This window comes from Lepisma saccharinum, chromosome 7 (assembly GCF_977018435.1).
Source record: "Lepisma saccharinum chromosome 7, izLepSacc3.1, whole genome shotgun sequence".
In the NCBI taxonomy this organism is placed as follows: Eukaryota; Metazoa; Arthropoda; class Insecta; order Zygentoma; family Lepismatidae; genus Lepisma; species Lepisma saccharinum.
The window spans coordinates 9,032,921-9,052,300 of record NC_139235.1 but is presented as its reverse complement, the minus strand read 5'-3'; the positions used below and the strand labels follow the sequence as shown (position 1 = coordinate 9,052,300).

General features: G+C 41.2%; 2 protein-coding genes across 2 annotated transcripts in view; both read left to right on the top strand.

The window, feature by feature from the left end:
• LOC145989721 (uncharacterized) overlaps window positions 1-17,667 on the top strand; it is a 148,277-nt gene extending 130,610 nt beyond the window's left edge. The window contains exon 7 of the mRNA XM_083124984.1: window positions 17,567-17,667. The gene's annotated coding sequence lies outside the window, so the exon portion shown is untranslated. The remainder of the gene's footprint in view (window positions 1-17,566) is intronic.
• The window catches only part of LOC145989719 (uncharacterized), a 92,254-nt gene continuing 82,633 nt past the window's right edge, over window positions 9,760-19,380 (top strand). The window contains exon 1 of the mRNA XM_083124983.1: window positions 9,760-14,020. Coding sequence (XP_082981109.1) covers window positions 10,081-14,020 — 3,940 coding nt within the window. The 5' untranslated portion in view covers window positions 9,760-10,080. The remainder of the gene's footprint in view (window positions 14,021-19,380) is intronic.

The following is a 19,380-nucleotide window of genomic DNA, read 5'->3' as shown; positions in this document are numbered from 1 at the left end:
CGAACGCGTGCTTTGACGTTCTCTGGACTCCAGGGCCTTCTGTTCCGCAGATGTTTTATGCACGTCTTGGGATTTTTGGCGTTATAAGAGGCAAGGGCTCATCTTTGAAGTTCCTTGATGCTGCGGCGCCTTTGATTTATGGGCTACACATGGGTGAAAGGAAGACAAGTGCCATTCTGACGTCAAACAAGGCACTGGCTGCATCGGCCAAAAAGCAGAAGCTTATCCAGAAGAGAAAATAGAAGGGGCCCACAGGGGGTTCAAGATTTGAGGATCTTATCCGCCCATGTTGGAGTACCGTATTTCACGGCATAATTGCCGCAGATTTTATGTAATTCTTTTAACCAAAAAAGTGGTGTGTCACAATTATGTGAAGTTTCTAAAAAAATATATGCCGATATTACCGGTACTTAAAAATAATTTATTATTAAACTGTCTTCGGTGCAAGATTAGGATTCACGGAATACTCGTGAATATACTATTCTAACATTAAATAGTCAGTTGCAGTGGCGTATCAAGGGATGGGCGAAGTGGGCGAATGCCCGGGCCCTCGCGTCTCATGGGGTTGATACAATAAAATGAATTAAATAGAAGTGAAGAGAAAAAAGATGGAAAAGACTATCTGGCTTTAAATTCTAGTTCAACGTTATAATACGTCAAATCAGGGGCGTAACATACAGGCGGGTAGGCTCTAAGCCTAAAGGGGCCCGGAAAAAGTAAAAATTATTGTCATATTTCTCATGTGAAAAATTTACGCAAAAATTCATAACTTGCGTGGACATTTTTACCCATTTATTAATTTCTGGAATAAAAAGCAATTTGTCTTGTCTTTTTTCTTTCTCTCGACCTTGCACTCACGATTTTAATACCAAATTTTGATTTATTTCTTTTTTTGCTAGCCATAGGCTGTACGCACTACTTAGTTTTGATTTTTTTCTACAATATTTTGTTACATTTAGTTGTCTTTTAAGCTGTCTCTTATTTTGTCCCCTATATACACATTCTTCCCCTCCCTCGACAGTTCTTCTTCCAGTCTTTCTTCCTTCTTCCTCGCCTCACTTCTCTTTTCCTGCACTCTCACCAAAAAACGCATACATTTTACTTTACACACACTTACCCTATAAAGATGGCTCGGCTGGAGCATGATCACTCATTTCGCTGGCTTCTCTAATAGCTTTCCCCCGCCGTTCTCTTACTTCTCCAAGGTATTTCCCCACTTGCTGCCCCGCTTCCTTTATCTTTATTCTGTCGTCCAGCACTTCTATCACCTCCCTACCTGTTAAGTTTTTCATCCATTTGTCCCTTAGGTCACGTGTAGAAGGGCAGTTCAGTAGGATATGCTCGTCCGTCTCCTCCCCATCGCACAAAGAACATTTCGTTTCCCCTGCTTCGTTTATATTTTTTTAGTTGTTTCCATCCCCCTAATCTGAACCATGCCAGTGCGCATCTTTCATTTTTTTCCACAACCTGGATATATTTCGCTTTCCCCCATTCTCTTACTCTTAGCTGTTCCCTGATTGAGGTCTTTGTTTGGCAGTCTACTATTATTTCTTAATATGTTATCAACAAAGCACCTCCAACTGCCACGAAGCAAGTGTGAGGCATTTAAATGCTTGTATTGTTTGCAACTGAAGAAGGCAATGGATAATATAAGCAGTTCTTCCTTCCTTCCTACAGCTTCATATTTCAGCTCCCGGAAAACAGAGAAATGCAATTTTAGGGTGAGTGAAGTTATTAAATATCATTTTCTTCATTAATCTATTATTATTTAAATGTGATAATTTGCTGACGTATCCCTGAAGATTTTGTATTGATTCACATTGAGAATCCAAATTTAAAGACCGGATGATGGGGGCCTCGAATTCTAATCTCGCCCAGGCTCTCGCGATATGTTGCTACGCCACTGGTCAGTTGTTTCAAATATTGAAGCTCTCATTGGATAATATAAAGTGCATGTGTGGACATTGTAATGGACAATTTGCTCGGTAATACTTAATGCATCTCACTGTACAAATATACAGACAATGGATATGAATCGTAAGGCGTAAGACTGGACAGAGAACATTGACTGAATGAATAACATAACTAAAGCCTGAATCACATGGAACTGGATTTCCAGTAGGAATGCCTTAGTTGGCGCTGGACTGGCTACCCATTTGTTAGTTTTCGCCTCACACGATACTTGTTACATCGTACTTGTCGATAAACTTTTGTTCCCTTAAGACATTGCTCAGAGCAGACAATCTGTACTGTAAAGATGGACGAGGAATTTAAAGACCGTTATAGGAGAATTACTGCTTTGTGCTTTTATTAAAAATTATAAAGAAAATCGTGGACTAGAGATTGCCTCGAAAAAAATATAGTAATCAATGTGTACCGAACAAGCTTTTTAACTAACTTGGGTATGCATATTCAATATTCATACATGAGATTCGCAGGATTCATTCACAATTTTTAAAAAAATCATTTCATTTAATACATTTGTAATAATAAGGATTTTCATTTTCAGCTAATTTTATTTGTCACGTGCACATATCGTCGCTTTGCATAAATATCTAAATATTATTGAACTGAACAAGAATGCACTTCACGTCATCTCGTTGCTTTTATTTTTTATCGAGAAACTAACAAAAACAGCCAACACTCGGAAACCACAGACAAAAAGCTCCCCTTTGCAAACTCACAGATTATCTTCACATACCCAAACTTTGCTCTGATTGGCTGTTCCACAAAATCCAGTCGAGGAAAGCCAGTAGCAATTACAACATGGCCTATTCCTCCAAACCAGTCAAGGAGGCAGCCATCACATCCGGCCAGGTAGCCGGTTCAGCGCCAACTAACTGGATATCCAGTTCCGTGTGATTCCTGATTCGGCCTTAAAAAACCAAGACAATTCTGATTATTACAAATATTTCTGTGTAAGGGAGTTTGGGAATCCATTTTCCAAACTTCTTCATAGTCCTGAGGTATCCTGCGTTGAAACTAAACATCCACCTCATTTAGCCTTGAAATATCCTTGACCTTGAACCCAGACAGAGCTCTTAAGTCTCTGCCAAGCCAGCGTCTTATTCTGGTTACCCCAGTTTCCATCATGGCTATTTATACGGCGCGAGATGGGAATAAAAAGCTCCCTCCCACGCTCTTGTCTCGCCCCTCTGCGGCCCGCGTCATATTCTTTGACCATCGCAGGTTTAATTGATGATGGAGGATTCCTTCTCGCCCGAAGTCTGACATGATTCCAAGTCAGACAGAAAAGAGCCGAAAATAATGCTACGGCGGACCTTGGTCTGGGAGTCACGTGATGCGTCTGTTGTCCAATATTCGTCAGGGGCTGAATATATTTACCTTGCACGGACCTCAGACCACCTGTCTGACGTGATGTTGCCAGGCTGCTTTTATTGCTAGAATCTTTTTGTATTAGCAGTGCTCTTAATTTCTTGACCTCCTGGTGGCAAATTCTAGCAATTAATGAATAAAAGTCTGGCATTTTGACTTTTTCAATTCGAAAATTTTGTGAGTTTTGCTTCTGGCATTCCAGTGGCATGCGGTGACCTCGGCAGTTTGGGGTAGCAACTGATTATGGGTAAAGCATTGCTAAGACGAAAGAGAGAGATTTTTGAATTGAGAAATTAAGTATTTTGTTCGCGGATAAATTACTGGAAACACTTTATTTTCCTTTAAGGAATGTAATTAAAATAACGTAAAAGAAGACGACAGTCCAATTTCCAGTTACCTGAAGCAAACAAAGATCATGTTCACCTTTTGTGTTAATACCTTTTGTATCATATCACATATGGAAAATCTAAAATGAATTTCTCAGAAAGTATTAACCTGGTTTGATGCCCCCTTCCCATTTGACATTCTTGATCTGAATCCAAGATGGCGGCCATGTTACAGATATATCCTGAAAGGTAGGGCCCCTCTTCACCCCTTTTTTGCTGCAGTACTCAGATATGTCATTTTTCATTCTGTTTCCGATCCGAAATAAACTGTCTCCTGTGACTTTTGACTCACCCTTATACAGAATTATATAAGATAGTTAGCTCTATTTTTTAAAAAATATTTTTACAATTTTGTGTCCTGTTTCTGTGACACTTTAAAATTTATTTTCACCCCTTTGCAAGAGTATCGGGGCTGCAGCTTCCAACGTCGGGAACTAGTCTTGCCATTAATGCATGCGTTATCCCGTGGTCGTTTCCATGCTATGAAAGCACATAGAGATGTGTAGGTAGGGACCCACACATGCACGATTTCGGTCACATGCGGAGGTGATGTGATCAGCATCACACTCCGGCAGCCTTTAGCACCGGTGTTACCCCAGTATGTTACAGATTGAGTGTCACGCTTTAAGCATGAAAAATGGTCGGAAAAAATCCCTATCACCCACCCGTGTCTCTCGCGTGGTAATCAGACTCCATACCGAGTTCACCACCGCGTCCCCATCAATGGAATAAGAGAGAAACAATTCCCCGATGGCGTAGGGGTTGTCGTCTTGTAATCAATGGGTCCCTGGTTAGATACCTGGGGCATGAATAAACATGAAATAAATGTAATTAAGTGCAATATTTAGAAGAAACGTTGAAGTCATTATTAATCTAGTTAAGAGTATGTTCTGTGGCGCAACAACCCTTTGAGATCCTGTCTTTGGGTGAAGCGTGGTCAACACATCGAGCCCCATTGCCGATGTTTTCTGACTTTTAAGACCATAGTCCGCTACTTATTTTTAAGTATCGCTCCAATTGTCCTCGGATGCTGGGTCAACACCGAAAATTTTTGACCTCGCCGGCAATCGAACGAGGACCGCTAGCACCAAAGGCAAGAACGATAACCATTTATTTTTATCAATTAAAAGGAAAACTAATAAACTTCTAAGTGGCAGTTTCCCCCACACAACAATCTCACATCGATGTAACTCAATTTCTCTACTTTTTATACAGGACAGACAAATACAAACATCCATGTCTTCGAACGTAGCGCGCTGTGCTCACTAAGCCAGGGGCTCCCAAACTTTTTCGTTTCACGGCGCCCTTAGTGTTTCAAGATTTTCCCGCGGCGCGCAAGTCAGAATGTAGTCCTATCTAACACTTGCAGCGCCAAGTTACTGTGGTTAGGTTGCTTGCCTTAAGTTAAAAAATAAATACATATTTCAAAGTCAGAAACATTTCATGTGTAAAAAGTACTAAATAAGCACATATTTGGTATAAGTGTCAGTTAAAATAGTGCAACATTTCGCGGCGCCCCTGTAAGCCACCCACGGCTCCCCAGGGCGGCGCGGCGCACACTTTGGGAACCACTGCCCTAAGTGATAGTTTCCACCGTTACTCCATTTCTCAGGTTTTCACGTCAGTTTTTTTCTCAAATATCCATTTTCTCATTTGTAGGACTTGGACAAGCATCCATATCTTCACTGGGATTATAAACACTCCGCCACGGAGGTCGACATCTTTTTTTTGGAGGGGGACTCCCACCGGAAACCATTTGGCTACGCAGGAGCTGTTTTATATAATTATAAAGGTAGTGTCTGCTGCCACGTTCTTTTTCTGCTAGAACCTAAAAAAGAGATGCGCGTGGCAGCAAACTCAGTTTTTGTTTTATCGTGATTTCATCATGCTATGTATGCAATTACGTCTGTAACACATACTGTGAAGTTTTAGCGATTACTTTCACATAAATGTTTTAAGATTAGGTCTCTTAGCATTCTTCTAATAATAAACCTAAATGCTCTCGTAGTTAGGTTAGGTTCCGTTAGCATTAAAATAATATCGCTAAATGCTTTCTAAAGAAAAAGGTTCTAAATTACCTGTACATTCATTCCCACTAATTATAAACTTGCATTTTTCTCGTCTTCATCTGTTCTTAAGATTTGTAACATCCTTTTAGCAGACGAATTACGTGTCAGGAGCAAATTTGACGCTCATTCTTACTGGTGACACGTGCGTGTCAGCAGACTCGGCCAATTATAAAAGAAGTTTTACTTTTTGAGATTTTTGTAAATTTCTCATTTAACAGCAAAATGTATTCAATGAAGTACACAGCAACGTTGCGACAGGTTGCCCCTCTCTCCCGTACACAGAGGAGAGGCACCACAGCGACAGGGTCTTGGCTACGATTCGCTGAAGATGTGGGAGTCTATTGGTGACCTCACGCTTCCCGTCCCGCGTAAATACCCAAGAGAAACACAACGGAGCGGGATTCCACCTGTTTGGCTATCTTGGGCTCGCGTGGGTGGGCGACCAACACCAGTCGGTGGCACCATTACACAGATTCCTCCGGAGTTGCCCAACTGGGAGCACGAGGCACGAAAGGGAACTGCCGAGAGACGAAGCAAAGGTGAACGTATTTGCACTTTTGTTATTTCCCGCCTCTTTTCTGTCACTTTACGTGGCGATGAGGATGGTTCTGAATTGATTGAATTGGTGTTTTAAGTCCACTTTATGCACACTAAGGCTAATCGGGACTGGCCCTACAGTTTAAAGTGGGATCCGAACTACTATGTGCCTCCACCGGGAATCGAACCCAGTACCCCTTGATTACAAGGCGGCGTCGCTACCAGCGATTAGGATGGAATTGCCGAAAGGTCATACCAGTGTTCCCAAATGAAAAATTAATATGCTGGCCAAGGTAATATATTTTATTAAAAACATAAACTAAACGTAACGTTTCAACCTTCTAGCAAAGTCTTCTTCAGACTCTGTATCAAGTACAAAAGTAACAAGATACAAAAACAGGGCATTATATATACACAAACATTACTCCCTCCAGACTATTAGAAAGTTGTACTGGAACTTTCTAGCAAGTGGCTTTCCCTTGTCAACTGTACTTTCACCTAAAAGGCTAAACATATTTACTTCCATATAGAATGCGGTTGGATTTTTTATCTCACGCTCTTTTTCCTTCATTTTTCTTCCTTCTCCTCTCCTCTTTCTCTCTTGTCCTTTCCACTCTTTCTAACACCTTCTTCCATTCTTTGTTTAATTTCAGTCCCCCATTCCAGTTCATTGTGTCTTCTTCACCTTTCTTCTCTATTTCCTTGCCCTCCTTCAATTTTCCAGTACAACTTTCTAATAGTCTGGAGGGAGTAATGTTTTTGTATATATAATGCCCTGTTTTTGTACCTTGTTACATTTGTACTTTGTGCAGAGTCTGAAGAAGACCTTGCTAGAAGGTTGAAACGTTACGTTTAGTTTATGTTTTTAATAAAATAAATCACTGCCTTGGTCAGCATATTTAGTTTTTCATATCATGGAAACAAGGCTTAATGGTGTTATAATTCCCAAATGAAGGATAAATTTCGTGGAAATTCTGGCAATAAGGAATTTCGATTTAAAATAACAGAATCTCAATGTCAGTACACATTATGGAGGTTCCAGAATGAAATTCACAATTTTTTGTTGTTTCTTCTATTTTCCACTGCTTTGGATCAGTGATTCTCAACCTTCGTGAACTTACGGCCCGGTAAATTCATTTCTTTAACTCGTTTCTATTTTTTAACTTTATAATTTATTTTATTTAGAATAAAATAGTCTCGTCTGACTACCATGCGAGAGACCCGGGTTCTCTTCCGGTTGGGGAGAACCGGGACTCTTTCCACCTGTTCAAGCGGCTCTGGCGCCCACCAAGCAGCGTATAAAGTGGGTACCTGAAGGAACCCCGGGTGGTGGGGAAAGGCGGCCAGGGGCGTGGTGCTGATCACATCACCCCCACCTTCGGCCGTTGTCAAGAAAAAGTGGGGCCCTAACCCCACACCCCCTGTACGCCTTCATGGTGTAGTGCAAATCACAGGGGAGCACTTTACTTTTTTTAAAATTTAGAATTTAATTTAATTTATTAATATTACATTACGGCATAATCATAGAGAGTAGTTCGATTGTCTAGCCTTGTTGACACACACACACATACGTGTGGAATCTTTTAGTTTCCTCTCGCCAATATCATTAAATTTATTTGGTAAGTGGTGATTTTCATTGGCATGTTCCATTTCGGGCACCGAAAATTTACAATCAATCAGAATATTTCCATTTCAATATATCTCGTAATAAATATTGGTGCCCCTCCGTGAACCTTTAAATTTAAAGGCGGGAAGCGAGAGAAAGGATTTCCTCTTATAGCTCGAGAACGAAAGGCCGCCTTTCCAGGTGGTTGCTTGCTTGCACTGCAAGTCGAAAACTTCCGGAGAACCTCTCGCGACTTGATGTAATTGACGCCAGGGGCCTGTAGATACCGGGAACCTGAACAAACCCAAGAACGACGATATTAATATGGACCTAAGGAGAATATTATGGATTGTCAACAGTTTTGCCCAAAATACAGACAGGCGTAAAATATAAGTTTATGAGGAAATAAAACTTCGGGTTCCGGATGCCAGAGTGTTAGGTAAAGAAGTAGAAGTAAAATGTTAACTTTCATTTTTTCATGTACAAACATTTGTTGCAAGGAAATGTTTTGCACAATGTAATTTTCGTATAAGATGTTGTTTTTTTTGTTTTTTTTTAGATTTTCGTGCCTCTGTATTTTCATATTTCTACATGATGAGGCTCATTATAAAGTTAATTAAAATTAGTGTTGATTAGTTAGTCACCAGTAAAGGAAGGAACAGCCCGCTATTTTCTAGTCTGGAATATATTAAGTCGTCGTGTGAGAATCAGAGTAACGTAACTCCAAAAATGCTGTTTTCAGTTTTGTTTAAATAAACTCCTCTGTAGAGCTCCATTTGGAGTTAGATGGACATATCTTCACCATGGGCGTCCGGAAGGGGGGCAAGGGGGGTCGTGCCCCCCTGGAAAATGAAAGTTAACCAAAAATTATATATTTTTTACACATAACTTCATTTCAGCCACAATAATATGTGTTAATTATCGCATGAATATGATAAATTCAAATTTAAGCAATGTTTTTTGAGGAGACAACACTATTATTGTGGAAAATATGCCTTGTTTGCCCCCCCTGGAAAAAAATTCTTCCTTGCCCCTCCCTGGAAAAAATCCTGCGGACGTCCATGATCTTCACTGTTAATCCTTAGCAGTAAGGTGGAGTCAAGTATCTCCAATTTACTCTTTCTAGATTCAGGTATACTCCTAAGAATAGATTATTTCTTCCTTCCTGTAATATTGATAAATTGGAGTTGCTACGGCTCTTATACCACGAACTGTAAAAATAACTTCCAGTTTTCTTTTCAAGTAACGTTAACTGAGACTGGATAAAGGCCTTGTCTTCTTAGCTTGATTAAGCATATTTTATTTCGCGAGACATCTGTTCGCGTTTTCTCTCGCAAAGAGCTTTGTGCTGTAACGTGTGACGGGAGCAAATGGCCTGGGTGCTGGCGCATCCACAAGACGTTTCACGTCGCGGTGACTTCGCTCTTCATCTCCTGTCGAGGGCGACGACCCTTGGCCGAAATCATCCGAGCGCGAGCAGGTGTTCCGAGAACCATCGGTCCTCCATCAAAAGTTCCGACTGCATCGGAGAAAGGGGACATGAAGCGTCTTGGTCGCAGCAGCATCCGCTGGACCAAGCCGAACGAAATGACGGAAAATTGACATACTGAACGAAATCGAAAGAATCGCTTCGCCCACCGTGTAATTGTTTTCCCTCCGCGGTCGCACGCGGGCGGTTATTTCAGGTGCCTTTTCTTGCCCTTGGTCGGCTTTGCATCTCATCTAGGCGGGGCCTAGCCAACCCGAGCCGAGGACGTCACAAACAAAACGAAAATAGCCGCAGCAGCGGACCAACACCGCCAGGCGCTTCATTTAGTGAAGAATCTCGAGTCGCTGCGGACAAGGAAACGGTGTACGTGGTGCAGAGCGGTTTGTACGTCCGTGTGACACTCGTTCGGAAAGTGTCTGTGTGCGAGGCCTGATGTTGCTTTGCCTTAGTCACTGCGTCAGGTTCCCCCGACGCTACCTGGCGTCCGTGTGTCTGCTGGAACAGAAGAAGAATTTCAACGACTTGGAGGAATGAGCGTTTTTTCGCCAGAAATTACACCGCAGTGACAATAGTGAACAAGTAGTGTTTTTCATACTTTTGTATTCCGCCGTTACCAGTGTGTATTTAGACACGTTGTTGTGTGTGCTGTGATTGAAGATGCCGATGTTCGGAGGGTTATCCTTCTACAGCCCTTCAAGTTTCACCCCGCCGTACACTTACAACCCCATCCCCGTTCCGAGATCTTACGGTTTGTCTTCGTTCGTTACGAGCGGTTTCGGAAGTTCTTCGTACTATGGAGGACTCGGTTCGACCCTCTTCGGGTCCCCAACGTCCCGCGTGGCGCGCTACTCGCCCCTGCCGACGATATCGGAACATTCCACGCTGCTCGGTTCGCCGAACCTCACTCGACGCGGGATGTTGTCCCCTCGACGTCGAATCCCTCCGTCGTACACACCATCGCGGCCGGTGTACATCGACACGTCGGATATTGACGTTACGACACCGAGAAATATGCGTCCCAGGGAGGTGACACGTGATGGGACTATCAAGAGGGGACGCACCGTCGTCAGGCTTCACACGAAGAAGCTCAAGGATAACCCAGCCTTGCAAAAGGCCAAAAAGACACCCGGGGAGCGGTTGAAAGAGAAGTTTATGATTCGCGAATACAACGATGCGAAAGATAAGGTTCTCGAGGAACAGAAGCAGAAGAAAAGAGAATGGGAAGAAACGCAGAAGAACGCTGAGGAGAAACTGCAGGGAGAGAAACAGACAAAGCAACCCTCAACTGACCGTCGAGAGTCACTGCCAAAAGACAATACACCCCAACAAACCCAGAAAAAGAACCAAGCCCCAACCGGTAGAGAAATTTCTCAGGAAGAGGAAGAAGACTCTACCGAAACCGGTTCTTCCAGCGAGGAAGATGATGAGGACACTTTGGAATCAGACGTGTTCGTCGAGGAAGAGAAATTACCTAAAGACAAAACAGAACCAGCAGAAACGTTGGAAAAGCTCTCAAAAGAAGCGAAACACGATACGTCTAACGACAAACAGAAGAAAAAACCGTCGCTAAAGAAACAACTATCCGCTGCTGAAGAGATTAAATTAGCCGCTCGCATGAAAGCTCAGAAAATACTGGACATTGTCCATCGTCATGTAATACCTACCGACAACAAGAAAGATAATGAAACTGCGAAGAGAAAATCGAAGTGCAAAAAACCTGAAACGAAGAGCGGGGATTCTAGCCGGAAGAGTTCGCTGGCGGGAGAGGAGGATTCCATCATCATGACGGTGCAAAAAAAGTCGAAGCCGTCTGCAAAAGCTTCCGAGCCAGCCAGCCTGGCGGACGCCTCAGCTCCTCAGGTAGACTTAAAAAAAGACAAAGTTACGAAAGTGGACGTTCCAAATACAAACAAATGCACTGCGGAGGAGCAGGTAAAGAAAACTGGGGCACAAAAGGGAAATGCAAAACTTCCTGCTCCTACACCTCAGGTTGGTAAAGGAAAAGAAAATGGGGGGGAGAACTTGAAACCGGAAGGAAACGGTAAGGAGAGTAACTGGGTGATGAAAAATTTGTTTGGAAAAAAGCAGCAACAAAATACGGGTAAGGGTAATTCTGCTCCTGTTGATACGAATAAAGGAAAACTGCCAGTTGCATCTAAGCATAAAACAACAGCTTCTGAAAACAAAAACAATGAACCTCAACCTCAGGTGAAAGCTACTGTAATCTCGTGGAGCGTTGAAAGCTTTTCAGAGAAACCACATTCCAATCTCGCACAAAAGGACAAGACGTCTACCATCCTTCCGACAATTGCAAAACCTTCGGCGACAGATAATAAAGTTACAAGCGGATCAGAATTGCCCCCGACTACCGCAACAAAGGTAAACATTTCTCAAGACAAACAGACCCGTAAAGAGCCTGTTCAGGCATGTTCGGATGTTGAGAGGCGGAAAAATGACAAAGTCGAAGCGGTTCAGAAAGGTTGTACGCCAAAAACGAAAGGCACAGATGTAATCCAGGAAAAATCTCGTCACTCTGACAACGCGGAAGACATTGTGACACCTACAGACAAAAAGGACATTGTAAGCACTTTGGTGGTTGGTTTAGATAAGACTGCGGACGCTAATAAACAACAGTCGAAAACTGTTGTGAAAGACGTGAAGAAGGATTGTGAGCCACAGAAAACAAATCTTTTGCAAAAAGACAAAGAAGAAATTTCGAGCCTGCAAACGTCAAAAACCACTGTTTCTCCAGCAAACAAAACCGAAGTGAAAACACCGCTCGCTGCCACGAAGAGCCAAGATATAAAGAGTTCTCCTGAGGAAAGCAAACCGTTGAACTCAACGCACGCAGTGGCCTCTCCACAGGTTCGGCCTTCAACACCCGTGGATTGCCCCAAGCCTCCTCAGACTAAGCCACCGATTTCTGCTGGAACAGAAAATAAGGTTGCGTCTTCACAAGAAACAAATGTGAAAGGTGCTTTTGGTACCGGAAGCAAAGCACTACCCGTGCCTACGACGTCTACTTCCAACGTTGTGCCCAAAGGCGCTCAGTCCAATGCACCCGTAACGTTGAATAAGAAGATCGACGAACCAGCAACGTTGGAAAAACCAAAACAAGTAGATTACTCGAAAGATAATACAAGTACGGAGAACAAAGCAGTTGTTGTCACCATGAAGGAAAAGGATAACAAAGCACAAAAAGACAGTAAGGTAAATAGTGCCTCGTCCACTTTTACACCTACAGTATGTAAAAAGCCAGAGGAGCAGCAACAAAAGGACAAAGGTATTGGGCCAAAACCGATGCAAGAAGTTGTGGTCAAAGATGGTTTAGTAAATGCAAACAAGACGCCCGCCGTTCCTAGTGCTGAGAAGACTGTTGCGAAAGACCTCAACTTGAAAGAAAAATTCGCGCCTCCTACGCCATTGAAGAAAACAGAGGAACAGGCAAAGAAATCGAAAGATTCTTCCGTTCCATCTCTGGAAACTGAAGCAGAGAAATCTGCTAAACCTAATGAACATTCTGCTCTGAAAGAAAACGAGATAGCACCAAAATGTGTCGATTCAAAGCCAAAACCAACGCAACCGGTAGTTACAAAATGTGGTGCTCCTCCTGACAATGAGAAAGAAGATGCATCTGCCACTACAGGGAAAGGAAAGAAGTATAGTTTACCAAAGCAAGAACTTAAACAAAACACAAACAAAGCGCTTGCCAAGGTGGAAACCAAAGACAACTCCACAGTTTCAAAAGTCACAGATGAACAGAAGCAAACTGTCGAAACAAAATCTTCTGTTCCGAAGGTTCAAGCGGGACCTGTTGCGTCACAGACGGATATCGAAAAGAGGAAGATTAACAATACTCAGGTGGTGAGTAATGCAGAGGAAACAAATAAAATATCTAAAGACAAGGAAATCACTACATCTGCGGCAGAGACAAGCAAAAATGCGGGTGCGCAAAAACCGCCAGATGGAAGAACGAAGACCATAACAGGCATAAAACGAGTGGACTCGAAGAAATTCAAACGCAACCTTTTAGATGAAAGAATCGCACTTTTTGCAAAGAAGCAAGAAAAAACCGTCGCAAAACCAGAAAAAGTTCCCGTAAAAAATACCAAGACAACAGAACCGGTTGCACAAAATTGTGTTTCTTCCGAAAAGAACGTCGCGGAAGGTTTGAGCCAGTCTGTTTCCAAGGTTAAATCACAAGAAAAGATCGAAGTTGTCGTAAAGCCAAATGACAAAGATAACCTTCCAGTGAACGAACAAGCCGAAGGAATCCGAAAATTGTCAGCAACACAAACGTCGCCAAATACACTTCAGGGCAATTCCGAAGGAAAAACCCCCACCTCACTTGAAGTGGGAAAACCGCCAACGGAAGAACAGAAGAAAGAAACGGATGAAAAACGCGTCCAAAGTCCGCAGGAAGAAAGTTCTGGCGAATCCGAGGAAGAAACTGAAGAGGAGACAGAAGAAGAAGAAACAGATGATGAAGATGATGATGAAGAGGAACCTGCCCAAAGAACCAGCACCTCCTCCGATGACTCTGGGTTCGAGAGTCGTCCTTCGTCTGATTCAGGAAATTGCGGCTCGAAAAAGAAGGGTAATGTTGGAAAGAAACTTTTTTCAAAATATTTGCACGATTTTTTTTTTTTTACTTTTTCGGCGCTTTTGCATGTGATTTTATTTTGTTGTATCAGAACTAACCCGAATTATATTACGCGAGGTATTTCTACCTAAGGAATTAATTCCCGTATCTATTAAGCCGCGAAACAAAATATATAAAATTCTTATTTTAAGTGTTCGGCAGATTCTTATCGAATGTCCCGATTTTAGTATCCTTAGACAAACTTTGTAACTTTCCATATTTTCATCATCCGTGTTGGGAGATGATGAGAGTGTTTTAACAAATCAGGCGTTGTGGATACGAAGGGCGAACTCAACAAACGTGCATTGTGAGGGAAATGCGTTTCAAGTTGTGAGGCACAGTGCGAACTCAACAAAAAACTTCGGAAATCACGCATGAAACATTCCGATATGCTGTTAATAAGTTTTTCCGAAACGCCTCAAATGTTTTTAACTTTTTGAGAAACACGTATCCGAGAAAGATTTTTAGTCTATTTTCGCCTTTTTAATGCGCTGTGTACGTCATCTGCCGGTCTCTTTACAAACATGCACTTTTATCCACTGTCAAGGGTTTTAACACTCCCTTTTGAACTCTTAGCTAAAGATTTTCGATAATGCAATTTTTCCTCGTATGCAAAATGGCCATATGTGCCGACACTGTTACAAATTTTAACAGTTCCGTGAATGTATTTAATAGATTAAATATACGTATAGTTGTTCAAATTGTTCATTCAGTTATCCTCATTTCGGGATTAGGTTATTCCTCGGGGATTTTCAAACTTCAACGACCAAGCGGATTTAAATTAGTTTGTGAGTTATATTTCTGCATAAAATAGACAAATATATACAGGAAGTCCACAATTAAATATATTTTCTGAAAAAAAATCTGATGCTCTCAAATCAAGGGAAAGAATAAGAGTCTTAGACAAGGTGCGAAAAAATGTGCACTGCACATTTTGTACTGTAATATTTTGCAGTACCAGTTTCCGTTACCACTGACGTTCTTTACTGTATTTACTTATTTGTAACGTTAGTTCTGGAGAAGCCTAAAGTCCAGCATGGAGATACATGGATTGAAACATTTGAAAATAATCAGTTTCATGCGTGCTTCAAATGGTTAAGAATTAAAACTCGTAATGAGAATATACAACGGTTGTTGTCTTGTCGTCGCGACAAGTCTCGAACGGTTTGGTCTTGTTCTCGGTTTAGTCGCGACAAGTCTCGAGACGGTCTCGTCTTGTTTTCATCTCAATTTTTCACACGAAGGTCGCAGTCTCGTCTAGACGAGACAAAGAGACCAATCCTTGTATTGTTTCAGTACCGTCTCTACCTTTAACACGCACTCGAAGAGCAACAAATTCCAGTATTCGTTCCTATCAGTGGCGGCGATTGGGTTCCGAAATTAGGAGGACAAGGTGCATAAACTGGAGGGGTAGTTATAGTTTATTATCCCTTGGTACATAAGGTTTAGCATAGTGAGAGGGTAAAAGAGGCAAAAAGTGGAGGGCAACTGCCCCCCCCCCTTCTAATGGCCGGCACTGGTTCCTAGTGAAATCTTCTAGAACTAGAACGAATCATGTTTTAGAGAGTAAGCGACTGTAAAATTGTATTCGTGCGTGTTGTATAACCTCTTACGATCAGTGCCTTCCAATTCAATTTTATGCTCGAATAGGCTAACCGGGACTTGTTAAACCACAGGTAAATATAGGGCAGAACCATCCAAATGTCTCCACCTGGTACTGAACGCACTACCACCTTATTACAAGCGACAGGGTTTTGTAATATGCCCTATTATGCAATCTGCATACATCACGGTATGTGATATGATTGGACCTCCCCGATGGGGTAGTGGTAACTCATTGCCTTGTAATCAAGGGATCCCGGATTCGATACCCCGCGGATGCACATAGTAGTTCATTTCCCACTTGAAACTCCAATCCTAGTCCCCATTAGCCTATCTATGCATAAAGTGGACTTAAAACAAAACTCATGATATAATTGAATAACTATTATGCACATTATAATAATTGTCATGAATTCATGTTCTTTACACTTGTGAAGTACACTTGTACTAATAAATATGCAAATTAAAAACAACAAAAACAAGAAACACATACGCCCAAACAATCGATAACATTTAGTGTTACTACGACAGATTTCTTACAATAATGTATTACATCAGTTGTATAGATGGATATCTTTTCTTTACACAGTCAACGAGTATGACTTTTCACAAGTCATGAAAATATAATTATAAAGTATAATCATAGATTTAAACATTTTATGAAATTTAAAAGTATTGCTTAACTTCATGCAATTAAGGGGGTGTACAGGGGATTGGCTTTCGCTGAAGATCCTCAAATGCTAACCTCTGTTCCACGTAGCACACACAGTGTTGATTTTTTACAGGTTAACGAGGCTCTGGCGCCTTTACCTACAGTCAGTATTATCCTGTTTGGGGCTTGTTTTGTGTCGTCTACAAGTGTTCGTGATTATCCCTTGCTCTGTCTCATCACGAATCATCCCCGTAGTCGCGATTCGCCAAAATGACAGAAAAGCTACGTAACATATAATCAAAGTCTTGCAATTAAGGTAGCTGCGGTGGTCTATTCGGTAGGGCTTCTGACTGCCACAAGCGACAGGGTTTTGTAATATGCCCTATTATGCAATCTGCATACATCACGGTATGTGATATGATTGGACCTCCCCGATGGGGTAGTGGGGTGGGTGATCTAAGATCGGAATTTTTCCGCCTTGTACAGTCACGGACAGTTCTGGGTTGTAACAATCCCATTGACTTTCAATGGAAGCGTTACAACCCAGAACTGTCCATGACTGTACCCGCATAAAGCGGCTCACAGAGCCTTATATCAATTAGTATCTGGAGGCATCCTGGGGGGAAAGGCGGCCGGAGCGTGCTGCTGATCACATCACCTCCAAAATGGCCGAGGTCGAGAATATGTAGGGCCCTACCGACACATCCCCTAAATGTGTCTTTATGGCACGGTGCTATATGAACGGGGAAATTTACCTTTTTTACCATGCAATTAAGGAGTACGAATACAATATTATTATTTTATTTTTCTTTAAAATATCAACGGGTTACTCGTTTAGTTCTGCCGCCATTAATAGTTTTATTTCAGTACATATGCATCTTTCATGCTTGTGTTATTTCCATTTAAATAAAACTGTTACCTATCAAAACAAACAAACGCCGACTAAAGGTAAACGTATTCATGATAAAGTATTAGAAAACATCGAATTTTGGATTCCTGAGGACGGTCACACGTTATTCATTATGTTATCAGTTAACTTCAAATGCATATTATTCGGATTTCGCCTTTGAGTTCTATCAGATTGAATAGTAGGATTATCATAAAATCTGCCCAATCAATTTAGAAATTTACGTATTAATTATAGTAAGCATAATATGTTAAACGTGGAAGAAATAGACCATTATTTGTAACTCTTTCCTGCTTTGCTATGGGAACCCTAGGCTACTAAAACCGTTTGCTGTTTCTAGCATGCGACGTGAACTGCCATAAGAAGTGTGAGAAACATATGCCTAACCTTTGCGGAGTCAACCAGAAGCTATTGGCGGAAGCACTTTTGTCGCTGCGAAAAGGTAAGGAGAAAATAGTACTTTTCATAGGTTATCATACTGCGAGAAAAGGTTATGAATTTCGCCGTAATTCCATGTATTAAAATGCATTCAATTCAATAGGAAAGTTTCCCTTGAAATCGGCTTATCAAAGTCTGTCACAAACTTCATAGCTTCTGTGAATGATCGCACTTATATGTTATGTATCACTCCACATCACCCCCCCCCCCACCCCCATTCAAGGTGGCGCAATTTAAATTAAAAGCTATTCTCATCGCATCATGATTTCTAAAATTATCTTTAAACATAATCAAAATTATTAAATTTATAAGTGCAAGATCTCTACCATTCGCCTTGCATTAGAAGCTTTTGAAGCGTGCACTATATCTAGCGGAGAAGTTTGGTGACTACTTTGTTGTCAATCTAGTTTCTTTTGCCCTAGATCTGTGAAACAATAAAGGTTGTAATGTGGCTATATTTTGACGTTGTATTTTACTTTCCTCGTTGATTGCAGTAACAGAAACAATTGATCATTTTGAAGTCATGTAGTCATTCGCGCGTGGATGTTTTTTCAGAGAGATTCAGGTTATGACAAGTACTTTAGGTACATGAACCAATTTCATTGAAACCTTCACTGCATTTACGTTTCCCACCGGTACATTGAATGGTCTCAACACGCAAAGCAAATTAATTCTTACGGATACATAAAGGAAAACGAATAAATAGGAATTTAGAAGTTTTCACGCTTTACAAATTTCATTAACAGCATGTTGTGTGTGTTTTCTATAAAATGTGAAAATTAGCATGATAGATCTTGCATAAAATAAACATGCCTAATGTATAAAGGTGAGTATGAATCTGCATGTTATTTATAGTGATTTCCATAAACATGAATGTGTTTGATAATACAATGGGCAAGTCTTAGTTTTAAAAAAAAATATTACTAAATAAGTTGATAGTGCTGAATGTCTCTCCCTAACTACAGAGTTACAATTGGTAATGTCTGTGGTATGTTATTATATTTTGAAGAATTTGAGTACAATGTGTCATAGAATAAAAATCCAGTGTTAATCAAATTGGTTGCTAGTATTGATAAAATATAAATATCAACTTACGAATGGAGCTTTTCTAAGTACAATGAATGTTATGATGATTATTGTTACCAACAGCTATAATTATTATTTTTTACATATTGGGCGGTTAAAACTAGTTAAATATGCCCTATTTATTGATTTTCAAGATTTGGAAACCTATGTCATGGGTGGCTCATATTTTTAGCGAGTCAAATGATTGAAGCTTTATTTGTGGCCGTGCATTGTCTCACAGAGTACATACCGCCTTTTAATAGCTTTTAGAGTCAGCGCTATTTTTAGCTCCACTATTTTCGTGTGTCTCTAAGAGAAGGAAGGCGTAGCATGCAAACGTCTGGTGGTATATTGACCTATCTGAAGGAGCATCTGCTTCTCTTCCCTCAAGAGGACTCGAGATAAACAGCAGAGGAAAAAGTATTCCTTTGCACTGAGAAAAGAAAACTGCAGTATCATCAATTATATGTGATGGACTTCATTCTTAAATTACAGAGTTCGTTTTGGCCCTTTCGTGTTCTTTTTTGCTTTGAGTGGCATCTTCATTTGTTCGCCATTTCTCACCAGCTGTTACCAACAAATTTTGCAATGTTGCCCCACAACAGCGAAGGAGAGTTCCTTTGCACATGCAAATCAGTAGATACCTTCATT